The 16,565-nt window shown below is 32.0% G+C and overlaps 2 protein-coding genes across 2 annotated transcripts in view; one reads left to right on the top strand and one right to left on the bottom strand.

The window, feature by feature from the left end:
* Nucleotides 1-16,565, bottom strand: part of LOC127279017 (ionotropic receptor 75a-like) — a 380,333-nt gene that overhangs the window by 342,070 nt on the left and 21,698 nt on the right. The gene's annotated exons all lie outside the window — the stretch shown is intronic.
* LOC127279019 (glutamate receptor ionotropic, kainate 1-like) overlaps nucleotides 9,339-16,565 on the top strand; it is a 211,557-nt gene continuing 204,330 nt past the window's right edge. Inside the window, exon 1 of the mRNA XM_051301091.1 lies at nucleotides 9,339-9,612. Coding sequence (XP_051157048.1) covers nucleotides 9,589-9,612 — 24 coding nt within the window. The 5' untranslated portion in view covers nucleotides 9,339-9,588. The remainder of the gene's footprint in view (nucleotides 9,613-16,565) is intronic.

Raw genomic sequence — 16,565 nt, 5'->3', positions numbered from 1 at the left:
GACAGACCAAGTCGCAATTTTTATCAGAATAAGTTACGAGTACAGGAAAAATGTAATGTACGCAACGCGACAAAAGAGTGGCAATAAAGACGAAAATGCGTGAAATGCGAAAACGTGGGAAAGATTAGTATCTCCAGAGACATAATTAATCATGTATTAATATATTTTGACGATTTCAATAAAACCAAGTTTTGTAATATAATATAGTTTGCACTTTAATTCACCAAATAGCATTCAATACACAAATTTAAGAATAAAAAGTAAGCAGAAATATTCTCTATTTCAAAAATTAATTCAAAGTTGACTGTCCTAACTTTTAAAGATTGTTAAAATCTTGTTTCTATATTATGTAAACATTAAGCATAAAGTAACGGCACACTGGCTCGCCGCCATACGCTGATTTTTTTCAGATTAAACGCCGCCGCAGTTAGAATTTGACTCGCCGCAGACTTCTAATATATATGGGGTAAAATTCCTGTAGCGAACTAAGTGAAAAAAGTTGATCGGATCGGGCTATAACATGCACATAGTTTAGCTCTAGGGGTGAGTAATTTAACCACGAAGTATTATTAGGTTTTTTCAAAAACTGTCGAAGAGGGAGGGGGTTGAATTTTGTTGAAAAATTTAGACAGTGAATTTTTGAAGACTTGTAACTTTTAAACAGGAAGAAGAAGAAAAATTTGTCCTGTATGTTTTCGAAAGGTTTTTTCCTGCTCTTTCGAATGGTGCAAAATTTTTCAAAAAATTCAAACTTTGTCCTTTTTTGGAAAATCAAAAAATTTTTTGACTTTTTTTAATTTAGGTCTTTTTTTAAACTTATTTTTATTTTTTTTTTGAAGTTAAAAATGTGCATTTTTACCTCAAAAAATATTGAGATGTCTTTTTGTTATTTTCGAGATATATGTTAATTAATTAATTAATGTCAATAAACATTTATATATTTTATAAACGAATAAATGTATCGTAATTCTGACGTTACTAAATGAAAGTTTACATAATTCCGCATCCAACGAGCCCTATATGAATTAGTTTGGGTTAGTGGATTGTTAATAAACAATTGGCTAACATGGCAATTGTTTATGAAAAATCCTCTAATCTAAAATAGTCCATATAGGGCTCGTTTGATGTAGAATTACGTCAGCTTTCAATTGGTACCTTCAGGATTGCAATAACTTTATTTATTTGTGAAATATTTCATTTTTTATTAACATTAATTAATTAATTAATATCACGAAAATAACAAAAAAGGACATCGCAATATTTTTTATGGTGAAAATACGCATTTTTAGCTGTCAAAAAAAATAAATAAAAAAAGGACCGAACTTAAAAAAAATTCGAAAAACTGTTTAATTTTGAAAAAAAGTCAAAATTTGAATTTTTTAAAAAAAGTTTTGCACCATTTGAAAAAGCAGGAAAAATCCTTTCGAAAACATATGCGACAAATTTTTCTTCTTCTTTCTGTTTAAAAGTTACTAGTCTTCAAAAATTCACTGTCTAAATTTGTCAAAAAAATTCAACCCCCTCCCTCTTCGACAGTTTTTGAAAAAACCTAACAATATTTCGGGGTTATATTACTCACCCCTAGGCCTAATTTATGTGCAAGTTACAGCCCCATCCGATCAACTTTCTTTTCACTTAGTTCTCTACAGGTATTTTACCCCATATATATAGCACATATATATGTACGCTATATACAGACATACATTTGCGCTTAATATTCGCGACTTATTTTATCAATAAAATTATCTTCTGAACCGCGAACAACCTTTAAATTAAACAATTTTTATGAAAATTACTGCGCGCAAAGTATTCGAGATATATAAACCTAAAGAAAATATCAGGCGAGAACAAAAGAGCCTAACGCGGTGGAGAAAGGGAAGAAAAGCACTAGGCAGTGAAAAGTGAAAGGGAGGCTTGCGGGAAGAAAATGTATGGGAAAACGCGTGGTCAATGGTTCAGCCAAAGCTAGATATGCATAACGAGCAGCATGTTTATGCTGATAGTAAGCGCGAGACTTTACTCCTCTTATGCAACCCGTTACTGTCGCAGTGACTGTATCAAATCCCCCCTTTTATACAATAGTACGGAAGCCAGCGATCAAATAGACCTTCTCATTTCATAACGGCTGGAGTAAAGCACGTCTGGCAGCTCTTTAAAGATGCTGTACTCCATTTTTGCGCCTGGCAAGGTTCGTACGAGTACAAATAATAAAATACAGTGGAATCCGTTTATAACGACTTCGCTTATAACGACCTATGCGGACCCTTTAGTTTGGTTTATATAGAAATTACTATATGAATGATACCGTTTACAACGACTTCGTTTTTAACGACTATCAGGATATAACGACGTATTTTTCGTAGAAAATGGTTTATTTCCTCCGGTTATAACGACGAATTCTAAATTTCTATACAAATAATTGTTGTGCCTCAGTCCTTTAATGAAGTTGAGGAACCAGTATTTGTATACAAATTATGTCTATGCATGAGCTATACCTTATTTTCTCTTGTATTTGCTATTATTTCAGTTATGAAGTTAAGAAATCAGTTTTTCGTTGTCTATCAATTGACAAGCCGCGCTAATAACACGCACGAAAATGTCAACGCCTAAACGTAGAAATTGTTTCTCAATTGATGAGAAAAGTGCAATTATACATAGACTAAAAGCAGGGGAGTGTAATGCATCCTTTGCAAAAGAGTTTGGTGTGTCTCACTCGACCATATCAACAATATTGAAGAATAAAAACAAAATTGAAGCTGCAGTGAATTCAAATGTTTTAAAACCAAAACGCATGAGGACATCTTCACACGAAGAAATTGAAATATACTTTTTCTCTGTCATTAGGAGAATATTTAACAGATTAGATTTAATAAATCAATATTAAAAATAAACAATGTTTAATTTAATGTTTAAACAATATACTATTTGTTATTTTAATTCAATACCACATCAGGTTAAATGAGATTTAATGTAATTGAAATGACAACAAGTGCTAGAAAGAAATAAAAATGTATGTAACCTTCCGATTTGTATAGTTTTTTACAGTATGAAATGAGATGAGCAATTATTTTATTTTTTGCACTTATACGAACCTTGCCAGACGCAAAAACGGAGCACAACATCTTCAAGGGCTGCCACACGTGCTTTGCCCCAGCCCAGGACTGCCAGACGTGCATTTTTACCTTTGTTTAGATGTAAACTTTCGATTTTTATATGTTTTAATCGGTATGAAATGAGATAGCGTTTCGTTAATTTTTACCTTTTCATTCCTGTACTTCCACCCCCTGCCCCAGGGGCGGGCTGTCAGACGTGCGTTTCTGTCATTTACATGTTTTGAGTAAACTATAGTCAAATTTTCAGTCGGTATGAAATGAGAAGGTCTATTTGGTCGCTAGCTTCGGAATACAAGGTTATCTTTAAAAATCTTTATCGATTAAAATTTATGGAAAGGTTGTTCAGAGGTTTCATTTAGCGGATATTTACATGGTGGTTCCTTTTCTTGGATATAATATTAATATTAATATTAATTAATATTAATTAATTTTCATATTAATCAAGGTTAGTTTTAACGAACCCATTCCCTGCCGGGTCATTAACATAAGATATCGTTCTTCATTTTACTAAGTATGGCTTTTGTTTAAATGTTTAATTCTTATTTAAATTAGCCAGGCGCTCTTTATAATATTTAAATACCGGATCGCCTTTATAAGTTGTTATAAATTAAACATTTCCCGAGTGCTCAATTCACTGTTTAATTATTAACTTTTTATTTAAATAAACGACAACTTATATCCTAAATTGCAATATAAATTAACCTAACCTGACATTTGATACCTGATAGGCTCATTTTGAGTAGTGTGATGTTGTCTTTACTCATTATGAAACCAAACTCATAAAGAACTGAATTCGGATTCATGTTCAGCATAAAAAACCTGTAAGAATCACTATATGTGATCCCAGAAATAATATAAAATGAAATGCTATTACACAGTAAGTGATATTAAACTAATATTATTATGTAATAAGTAGGGTTAGTTGGGGTAAATGGGGACAAAAGGTTAACCTCAGATCGCCTACAAGAGGTTCTGAGTATTACCAAGCTTTTGTCTTGACAATTGTCAGCAAGATAATTCAAGTTATTGCCCAATACATAAAAACTTGAAAATCAAAGTGAACATTTTTCTGTATTTTGTCTTGCATTTCAAAGAAAACAGACTTAAAAATAATACAAAAATTTTTCTTATTCCTTATGACTCGCAAAACTGACTGTTCCCATTTACCCCAAAATTTAGAAAATTTCCTATAATTTGGGGTCAATGGGGACATCATAGTTTCTAAGAAAGGTTTAATAAAAAAGTTTTCTTAAGTATATTACTGTATTAAGGAATGAAAAAACTTTAAAAAAAATTTGTAATAGATATATAATAGTTGAACCAATTGGAATTTTTTAATTTTTTCTTATTTCAGTATTTTTCTCGCATTTGAAAAAAAATAGACTTAACCCTCTAGGTACGGGTGGGAATTAAGCGTCCCATAGGTTTAAAAATATTTTTTAACAATAATGTAAATATTAGTAGTTTTTATGGTAAAATCATTACATATTTTAAATTGATGATATTTCATATTCTTGCATAGAGACTTTTGTTTGGTTTTATTTTAAATAGGGGCTTCTGATTTGAAATTATGGGTCGTGTACGTCCCACCAGGACTCAGAAGTCCGGAAAAGCAAATGTTGCAAGGTAAATGAAATTCTTTATTTTATTGTTTTTATTCATACCACCTGAAACCAGAATAATTTTAAAGGAAAAATGCATTTTTGTTTGTACAATTTTTTTATTCCACTGAAAAGCCTAGTCATGAAAAGCTATCCAACAAGTCCAATTCATTTTTAATATTTTACTTGAAAATAATTTAGTTAGAAATAATTTTATTCAGTTTAACTAACTATAAAGTGCGCATATATTTATTGTTCGGTAGTGTACAACTAAGAAGAAAAAACTTATTTTCATCTGTAAAAGTAAGTAATCTTTTTTATTATTAAACTAATTAACCCTTGTGTGCCTGAGCTAGGTTCCTCGGACCCAAACAATTTGCTTTTCATCTACTTCTATTTAAGAAATTTTTTTTCCAAAATCGTTATCACATTGTATAAGCTGATGCTATAACGTACATTTACAAAAAGAAACAGAATTTTTTTATGTAAAACTCTTTCTAATACATTGTATTATAGTTCTTATGTACTTAGTTGCCTAAGCTGGGTCCCTAGAACCGTGACAACTTTTTTCATGTACTTGAACATATTCGCTTGAAGATCGTTACTCGAAGGTTTTTGGAGTCGCTCATTACGAATCCGGTGTACGTTTTTCAAAATTCAAAATTACAATTCTGATGTTACTTTTTCAAAATTCAAAATGGCGGAACCAATATGGTAAATATATTTTTTTAAATTTGACGGTTTTGATTGAAACTCTTTATTCATGGGTTTTCAAGGTCGCTGACTACAAATCTGATATTCGGATTTTGAAAAATGGATTTTAAATTCGCAATCAGTGTCCCCGAAAACCCCCAAGTAACGATTTTCAAGCAAATATGTTTAATTTTTAAAAACGTCTTCTGCCATATTGGCTCCGCCATTTTGAATTTTGCAAATCTGACGTTGGATTTCTAGCAGCAACCCAAAAAACCTAAGAATACCTAATAATACTTAAATTAAATTAATTACTTTTTTTGTACTGTACCCTCAAATTAGCCCTTATTTGATTAAACAAATTACTATTTTTTTATAACTTTCAACGTCATATTACATAACATAAGGCTGTTTAAAATATCACTAAATATAAAAACACATTAAATAATGTTAATTAAAGATGATAAAATTGATCAAAACAGATTAATTAATGTATTTAAAACATATACATGCCAATTAACAAAAACAAAAGAATAAAGTCTTACTATTGTGAAAATAAAACATTCATTTCATTTATTTTTGTCTATTTATTTCCCTCATTGAAATCCATCTAAATAGCATAAGCTACACTTTTAAAAAAGTTTTTTATTAATAAAAATTGTTCAAAATATTAAATCAAAAAATACATACAAAAAATCCAAAATTTTTTTATTATTACGTTAAAACAAAGTAATGTTTTGCAGCGTGAATCGAAGAAAAAGGAAGTATCATATTTTCTTAATTATTTTTTATGCCGACTCCCACATATAATACATTTTACTTATTTCCACCCAAAGATAAGGGCAATAGAAAACTTAACGCGCGTTTTAGAACGCTATATTTTCGTACTTGGGTTAATAACAACAATCTGTCCCCATTTACCTAAAAAATTCGAAAACTTAGAGTAAATGGGGACAGCTTGTTATTATTAACTTAATTGCCAAAAATCAAAAATTAAAGTGAATTTCTGTTATGGGAAAGCTTGTTATTATTAACTTAATTGGTTCAACTATTATAAATGTAATACAAATTTTTTTAAAGTTTTTTCATCTCTTAATAAAGTAATATACTTAAGGAAACTTTTTTCTTAAACCTTTCTTAGAAACTATGCTGTCCCCGATTACCCCAAATTTTATGAAATTTTCTAAATTTTAGGGTAAATGAGGACAGTCAGTTTCATGCGTTTAAAGCTGATCTAAATTTTTTTCTGCTGCATAAAATTAATCCTAGAAATGTAAATAAAAACAAAGGTTTAAAAAGAATGGAAAAATCATTCTTTTTCTTTTTTAAACCTATTTGAATAACTACACTTTCTGCGGAATATCTGCAGAAAGTTTTAATTGGGTATACAAATAACACAGCCCACAAAAAAAAGTGTTGGGGTTTGGGGATCAGAGTACTCTACTCTAAGTATTTTGGGGCGTTGAACACGAATTTGAAGTCCATTTTGTTCCTGGAGGTCTGGATTTCTTCCTAACCTCAAAAAACATGTGAAATTTTTGGTGGTATAATTTTTTTTTAAATTATTGGATTTATATGAAACTTTGTGTCTAGGGATTTTAAGGTCGCTAATTGCAAATCTGAAGTCAGATTTTAAAATTTTAAAATGTCGGACGAATTTTTAAAAATTTATTAAATTCGCTTAAAACTTATTACTCGGGGGTTTTTGATCTCGCTGATTACGAATCTGAAGTTAGATTTTTAAAAATCAAAAAGGTGGATCCAATATGGCTGTCAAATTTTCAAAAATTCATTAAATTCAATTGAAACTTGTTACACGATAGATTTCGGGGTCGCTAAGTACGAATCTGAAGTCAGATTTTCAAAATTCAAAATGGCCGATCCAATATGTCGGTTAAATATTTTATTAATTATTGGTTTTTTAAGAAATTTTCTTAAAGATTGATATATTTTCTTAAAACTTTTTTTGCTTGTGGCTTTATACTTTATATTAGTCAAGTCACTAACTAAATTAAAGCTGTGATCATTGTATAACGATGCCTTTGGGCCCACTTTCACACCTTTAGCCGCCGATCCCTATCTCGTAATTTTTTCTTATATGTCTGCCATAGAGGCATCAAAGTCGTAATGCAGGAAGTTAGCCGGAAGGCGGACAATCTCCGTTGCCCACCCTCACCACGTGGAGGTGCCCTGGACGCAGACACAAATAGGAAGTTATTTCACTACTATGGACTAATGGTCTATTCGTAGTAGGTAGTTCTTCTTAAATAGCACGTCGCAGATAATATACTTACCTCTAAGTAACTTTCATGAAAATATACCAATCTCTAAGAAAATGTTTTTAAAGAATCACAAATTTTCCAAATTTTTAACCTCGAAAACCTCCGTGTAACAAGTTTCAATCGAATTCAGTGAATTTTAAAAAAATTTCCGCCATATTGGAGCTACCATTTTGAATTTTGAAAATCTGACATCAAATTCGTAATCAGCGAGCTCAAAAACTCCCGAGTGATAAGTTTCAAGCGAATTCAATAAATTATTAAAATTTTTTGTCCGCCATTTAAAATTTTAAAAATCTGACTTCAGATTCGCAATCAGCAACCTCAAAAACTCCTAGACAACAAGTTTCATATAAATCCAACAATTTAAAAAAAAATTATATCATTAAAAACACAAGCCTGCAAAAAAACAAAAATTTCCATTGTCAGAGATAGGGAAGTCATTTCCCGTAGTTTTTGGTGCGCTGATTCTGAATCTGACAACGAAAATCTCATATCACGTCAGGATTTTGAGAAAAGTGGGGGTGAAAGTCCCAAAAATTACGTTTTTGGCAGTTTTTGAAAATTCCTACCGGGTAAATCCAACGTGCTAGGGACTTGTCATAGGAGTCAAATTAAAGCTTAAACCCTGTGCTTTACGACGAAATAGCGATATTGACAACAAGAAGAAAAATTAGCTGTCAAAAAAGTGTTTTTAAGTTATCAAGCATAAAAATTGACTCACACTGTCCGTAAATACAACTATTTTAAAAACTTACTTGGATTTGCTTGGAATTTGTCACTTGGGGGTATTCGGGGTAGCGGATTACTAATAGGATGTCAGATTTTCAAAATTCAAAATGGCTGATCTAATATGTCGGATTGAATCGATTTTTTAAAAAGTCGTCCGCCATATTGAATTTTGGAAATCTGACATCATATCCGCAATCCGCAACCCCGAAAACCCCCGAGTGACAAATATCTAGCGAATCAAAGTATTTTTTATAATAGTTGTATTTACGAACAGTTGTTATTCCATTTTTATACTTGACAACTTAAAAAAAAACATTTTCGACAGCTAATTTATTTTGTTTTTGTCAATATCGCTATTTCGTCGTCAAGTAGAGGGTTCAAGCTTTTTTTGACTCCTATGACAAGTCCCTAGCACGTTGGATTTACGCGGTAGAAATTTTCAAAAACTGCCAAAAAAGTAATTTTTGGGACTTTCACCCCCACGTTTTTCAAAATCCTGACGTGATGTGAGATTTTCGTTGCCAGATTCAGAATGAGCTCACCAAAAACTACGGGAAATGACTTCTCGATCTGGGACAATGAAGTTTTTTGTTTTTTTGCAGGCTTGTGAAATTAGACACGTTTTTTGAAGTTAGAAAGAAATCCAGACTCCCAGGAACAAAATGGACATTAAATTTGTGTTGAGCAGCCCAAAATACATAGGAGTAGAGTACTCTGACCCCAACCCCAACACTTCTTTTTACGGGGCTGTGTAACATATTAGCATCAGATAGATGTTTTTATTTAATTATTATTTTTAATTGCAAATCTTATTGTATGATTTAAACTACATGTAAGACAAAAACGAATCAATCAATTATTTAACTTAGTTCATTTCTTATTTAGGCTTCAGGAATTGGATTATTTGGTAGTATGGAGTACTGGCTATTTCGAAGCTCCAGTTTAGATGAATCTTTAAAGATCATAAATGATACTAATTTTAGTGTAACTTCGGATTTTACGATTGCTGTTTGGAAAAATGGTGGTTTTAACTTATATGATATTTACAATCATTGCCATTATCGTGGTGGACTATTAAATGTTACTTTTGCTGGAACTTGGAGTAAAACTACCAAAATAAACTTTATACTGCCAAAGAATAAATTAGAAAGAAGATGGAATTTTCATAAAATGACTCTAAAATCAAGTGGATACGTAGGTTTAAGTATACAAGCATGAAAACTTGTTTCGGTCTTTTTTTGTAAAACAATGATTTTTTGCCAAAAAAGACCAAAAATGACCATGTCCCCCTAGCAATCATAGCTTTTATCAAAGAGAACTGAAATTTAGTACACTCCTGAATTTTTACGTGAAAATCATATGAAAAAAGAGCAAACACTATAGAAGGTCGGAGGAGTTTCAGCTCTAGGAACCATTTTAAATGTTTTATACAATTTAATGACTATAAACTGCCAAATTGACAGTATAAACCTCGAATTCATAATTATCGAGAAAAAAATATATCCTCAAAAGCTGCCCATACCTCTAACAGTATTTGCTCTATTTTTGTTGTAATTTCCACGTCAAAATATAATGTGTACTTTATGCTCTATTTCCAACAAACTTAAGGGATTAAAACACTATAGAACATCAAAAAGAGGCCTAATTTTAATAATTGTTTACAAGGAAAGTTTAAAAGTAATGAAAAATATGTTAAAAAACCTTTCGGATTTTAAAAGGTAGGCTATTTTTTTAAAAAATGATAGATTTACTTCAAACTTAGTACCTAGGAGTTTTTTGGGTAGCTGGTTACGAATCTGAAGTTAGATTTTTCAAACTGGCGGATCCAAAATGTCGGTCGAAAATTTTAAAAATTGGTTCTACTCAACTTAAGTAAGGTATTCACGTCTTTTTATGGTAGCGCACTCTTTTGTCCCCAAAGGATCTGTGTAATAGATTTCGTTTCAAATTGGTCCCTCCATGCACAATATCCCTTTTCAGGATTCAACAGTATTCGGCTATCATATTTACATCCCATCTTCTTTGATAACAACGCTTAAATTCTTTAAGATCTTGATGGAATCGTTCTTCTTGCTCTTTATTGTAATCTCCTAAATTTTCAGAAAAGTGATTCCGATGCGAGTCTAAGTAATGCAACTTCATGCTCATTAAGCATCCTAACTTACCAAAGTTTTTAATCATATTACTAATTAATAATAGTATGAATTTATCACTCGGTGGTTTTTTTATATAGTATGAAGATATCGATCACTCCGAGTCAGGTAATAAAAGAAAACACAATTAATGAACATAAAAAATCAAAAGTGGGTGTTACCGCAACACATAGAAACTTACTAAAACATGACTTTGACTGGGACAATTTTAATATTCTTGACAATGAATCAAATGAAAATAAACGTCTTATTTCAGAAATGATTCACATTAATCTACAAAAAAGTGCAATCAATAAAAAAAATGACACTCAGAATCTTAGTAATTGTTGCACTCATTTCCTTAACGATAGAAAATATTCACAATACTCATCCTTGTTTGATTATACTGTTACTTAGTCTTTCTCTATTTATATTAATTGATTTGAGGTTAACGACCTCAGAATTACATGTTATTGATTGTATTTATTGAATGTTCGATCAGTGTCAAATTATACGTCGTGCCGACAGGAATTTTAAAATTTAACAATTTTAAAAGTTTCCTTATAATTATGTTAATTTTTTTTATTTAATTTTCAATGGTAAAGGTTTTTTTTATAATTTTTTATTGTTCTTAATAATCTTCTACAATAATTGTGAAAAAATATTTATTTTTAATTTTTTTTGTAATAAAAAATTTTTAGTTTTCTGAAGAGGACGGCTGAGCAGTTGAAAACGTTAAAAATTGTGTTTTCTTTTATTACCTGACTCGGAGTGATTGATATCTTCATACTATATACATATTACTAACTGTTTGACCCCAATTTTCACTCTTGTGATTACTCAGAATATTTTCGACTACTGATTTGAAACTAAGCCGTGCGGCTTTCTCCTTTCTACTCATCTTGGTGATAAATTGCTCATCTTTTAACAATTTACGAGTATGTGGTCTACCGAAAACCCCTTTTTTGAGTTTCGCATCAGAGATTTCTGGAAACTTTTGTTCCAGGTATTTGAAAAAGTTTCCTTTTTTATCTAAGGCTTTGATAAGTTGGCTACTCCAAGTTTCATGTGTAAGGGTGAAATTAGTACCTTTAAAGGTTCAATTAGGGGTTTTCTATTATATTTTTTGAACCTGGTTCAAAAGAATTCCTTTTTGGCCATTGTTTTTTAATGTAGTGATTTGCTCGATCTCTACTTTTTCACAAACACAGGAAACATGGTGTTTTTGTAAAACCTGATTGTTGTCCAAGTAGTATGCTTGAAATCTCCACAAATTTGCCAGTTATGTTCTCGGTATCTAATTTTATCCAGAACTAGTTTTAATTTCTAATGAGATTGCTAAGTTCTTCTTGGTTAAACGTTTGTGGAGTCTTTTTCTCCTGTTCACCGTACGGAAGGTAATAATCGTCCTCATCATCTGTTCTCATGTCGTTATTTATAAAATCTAGAACATCTTCAATTCAACTGTCAATTTGCAAGGTTTTGAGAAAGGAAGGTGGATTGCATGAAATTTCTGGTTTTTTTACAGTTGGGACGTTGGCATACAATATGTTCTTTTTATTTTTGTTATTATATCCTTGTACATTGATGTTGAAAAAATAACAACCTTTTTCATTTAATGGTTTTTTCCACAAAGTTGGCTTTATAAACTTTAGATTATCCTCTTTAGTATGATTCCAACGAGTTAACATTGTGTAACAGGAGCTGCAAATTTTGTGTGGAACCCAATTTTTATCCTGATTGTCTATCTCAAGAGGAAAACAATCTTTGTAGATCTATTTGATATTTTCATTAATTGATTTACGATTTTTGGGGACATCGAATTGTCCACATATGTAACAAAATGCATCTGCATTGCTGTCGCCTAAGTGTTCCGACGTTGTTACTGCAAAATTAACTTTTGAAGCCTTTAGAGTTTTATTATTGTATTGATTTTGAGAAGCTATGATTTATGTAAAATCCTGCACGTTAGAGATCCTGGCCCGATCGCAGGTAAGTCCGCCGTCCTAGGAGTGATAACCCTCATACCTCCTCTTTCGTGGCAGTTGTCATCGCCTACTACATTTATCGAAGCAGCAGGATTAGTATTCTGACTGTAGATTCGTAATCAGTGTCCTAAAAACCCCTAGATACCTAGTTTAAAGTAAATCCATCAGTTTTTCAAAATTCATCCGCCATATTTGAGCCGCCATTTTGAATTTTGAAAATCTAACTTCAGATTCATAACTAGCGACCCAAAAAACCCCTAGATACTAAGTTTGAACTAAATCCATCAATTTAAAAAAATAGCCTACCTCTGAAAATCCGAAATGTTTTTTAAGGTTAGAAAAAAATCCTGACGTGATGGAGCAAAACGGACTTCGGATTCGTGTTCAGCGCATCAAAATACATAGGGAATGACTAGTCTAGGTTACGAGTTTCTTTTACACACAAATATTTTAGTTATAAAAATTTGTTCTTTTTATGGGAGAGAATCTTGAAGCAACCAGTCTTGGAAACTAAGGGAAGTCCACATTCCACTGCAACAAGGAATGTCCAAGGTTGCTACCGAGTTTTACAAGAGGTAATAAAAGGATTTAGTAAATTATTAAATGACTTACCTTTTTAAGTAAGTAAAAATATGAAGAAAAGGACCACTACTGTGTCTTTATAAATGAGCAGGAGAACGGCTGGTACCAGATGTCGCTTATGAGTATTCAGGAAGGTTGACGGGCCTAGGTGGTCCCCACAGGTCCGGAGTTCAATGCATCGTGATGAAAACCCAAACAATAAGATTTCCTTTGTAAACAAAGAGAAGATATTTTCCAAATATTATGGCAGGATACTAGTGGTATGCTTAGAAGACTCCTCCTCAATGTAGAGACTTTTAAATAATTGACTTGAAATTCTTCTAAGTCGAACTTGAGTATGAAATCGAGCAGAGTATCAATGCTTGTACTAGATTTCTTATGTGACGAAGACGTGCTCATAGCAAAATATGAACTGAACTCCCCAGGCAAATGTCGACCTTTTTAGACAAGATTTTCCAAAGAGAGCGCACGAATTTTCAGATGCGGGTTGAATTTTCCACCCTCTTTAATTAATTAGAAACCAACTATATGTTATGGATTAGGGTGACTCCCCTTTACATTCCATAGGTTTGTTCCAGTAGAACAGGATATTTAAATAATCTTACAAATTTTATATTATCTGAATTCGAAGAGAAACCGATTTTAATATAAGTGGGATTATACAATTTGATTATAGAAAATTAAAGAGGGTAGGCTTTACGGGTTTATTTCCCACTTCCTAAACACTTCTAGGGCTACTCAAAGGGTATTAAACATTTAAGAGAAACTCTACGTGATTATGACTGATTTTCCGATTCATTAAATAATATTGTAATACTTTGTCAGTCAGACTACTATCCCGACTATAGTATTGATTTTATACAGAAAAATTAAACCAGTAAGGGCCTTTGTTACAAAAATACAGCTGCAATATTTAACAACGTTACGGTGATGTGACATTAGGTAGACTTTAAAGAGAAAAAATACTATATAAATTTTAGTTTTTTCGAAATATCAGATTTACAGATACGTAATAGAAACCCTTTATGAGGAGAATCACTTCGCGACCAGAAAGGTTTTTACTATAATTTTTATTCTAGAACAAAAAATAATTTATTTTCTCTTTTTACATCTCAAAACCTAAAGAAAGACGCAGGGGATTTTTTTAAATCGACTTTTGCAAAAATGATGAACATTTTATGGAAAAACAGAGTTTGTTCCTAAAAAAAATAGGTACTAAATTGTTTATAACTTTAAAAATATGCAAAATAAAAAAATTCTTACGTCTTTCTCTAGATACTGTTATTAAGAAGCTACAGTTACACTTTTAATTAAATCGGTTGAGATTTGTGAATGTTATGTTTCCGATGTCCCACCTGACCCAAGCCTGTATGGTAAGCTTACTGAAAGATTGCAGTGTAAGATTACTACAAGATTGCACAATAAGATTATGGCAAGATTACTCAGTAAGCTTGTACGGTAAGCTTGTATCAAGGTTGGTGCTAGGTTGCCAAATAACCTTATTTGGAACCTAAAATTTTTTTTTAATGTTTCGTCTACTTAATACTATTTTATTTTATAAATTTGATTATATAAACATGACGAAACATTTAAAAAAATTAAGTTTAAAGGAAGGTTATTTGGCAACCTCACACCAACCTTGCTACAAGCTTACCATTCAACCTTACTGCGCAATCTTGCAATAATCTTATTGTGAAATCTAGTAGTAACCTTACAATGTAATCTTTCGGTAGGATTACTGAAGCTGACCATACAAGCTTGGGTCAGATGGGACATTTAAAGCTTGCAGTAAATTTTACATGCAAGGTTGGTAATATTGCGCGGCAAGCTTGCCGCAAGGTTGCTGCAAGTTTACGTGCTATCTCGGTATCATCCCTGCAAATTTTAGACAAAAATCTTTTTTCATTTTAGAAAATGGCGCTAATGTATACAAAAATGTGTTACATGGGGAAAGGGGGTTCAAATTTCCAAAAAAAGCGTTACGTAATTTAAGTATGGTCCCATACTATGTCACGTGGGACTCTGTGGGCAAAAAAAACCATTTTCATTTTAAAATCGTTATTTTAGATTGCTTTATGTCTGCAAAGTAATGTTCTGAAACATTTGTAATGTTTGAGTTATTTTAAAGCCGGGAAGACCGGTCGCCGGATGGAACCAAGTTTGAAAAAACGTTTGTGAAAGAGAAAGATGGCGTGAAGCGCCATCTACAATACTTAAATCATTACATAATTTGAGGGGCTGATAGTAAAAATGGTTTAAAATAACATTGGGAGCAAAAGTGGGATAAGTGACTTGGGAGCAAAAACGGGTTAAAATGATTCGTGTAATTTATTGATAAATTCATTATATTATCGATTAAAAAATATTAATTATAATAAAATATGCATTTTTTCCTATTGTTAATATTTTTTAATCGATAATATAATGAATTTATCAATAAATTACACGAATCATTTTAACCCGTTTTTGCTCCCAAGTCACTTATCCCACTTTTGCTCCCAATGTTATTTTAAACCATTTTTACTATCAGCCCCTCATTTATTTGAAGGACCATGTCTTTTGAAGCCAGAGAGGATAAGGGTAAATTCAATTAAACATATTAGATCTATTTAATACATATATTAAAGAAAAAGAAAAAAAATGTTACAAGAAATCAAGTAATTTTAATAATTCGCGGAGAACACGTTACATGGCTCACATGAGATCGTCGCCGACAGATTTCGAGAAAAGAAAGAGAACGCTGACATGTAAATAAAAAATAATAATGTAAATTATAAATTAAACAATAAATAAACGATATTTTTTATATTCGCCAAAGCTAACAATTAGTCGCGCTTCTCCACGAAGACCCTAGGTGCGTTGAGCATCAAGTATCTAGAATTACACAAAGGAAATGGTGGATATTATTTCGTACTCTGGTCTATCTCCAGAGATACGCTCTGGAAGCTCCACAAAAACAAAAAATGGGGGACTCTCGAAATTTAGGTATGGCGACTAGCTCTAGGGTTCCCGGACTAGATCCTAAAGTAAGGTTACCGTGTCGTGCACAACCGGTGTTTGATTGGGAAAGTGCCAGGCAGTCCTCGAGGCACTCCTGCCATACCTGGAATTACGGGTCGGAAGGTCATTTTAGAAGACGAACGTCATCACCAGGAAGTACCCTAAGAGATGACTCGATCTCCTATTCTCTTCTTTGAATGAAAGAGACGTACCTCTATTCTTGTAATGAAGGGGTGAAAACAGAAAACCAAATTGCACGGGAGGAAAGCTTCGTCATTGGACACAGAAGCACCCATAGTTCAGGCGAATAGTCTCCTTATCTTCTCAAAATAGAGAGAGAAGCACCTCTACTCTAAAGTGAGAATACCCGGCATCGTTTTTGGTTTATAGCGGGTAGAAGGTTTGTTCACACACTCACACACACACAGAGAAGCACCTTTAGTGT

This window comes from Leptopilina boulardi, unplaced genomic scaffold, assembly GCF_019393585.1.
Source record: "Leptopilina boulardi isolate dan_hultmark-lab unplaced genomic scaffold, ZJU_Lbou_2.1 LbouV2_213, whole genome shotgun sequence".
NCBI classification, from domain to species: domain Eukaryota; kingdom Metazoa; phylum Arthropoda; class Insecta; order Hymenoptera; family Figitidae; genus Leptopilina; species Leptopilina boulardi.
The sequence above is the reverse complement of the archived record's forward strand: the minus strand, read 5'-3'. Positions and strand labels throughout refer to the sequence as shown.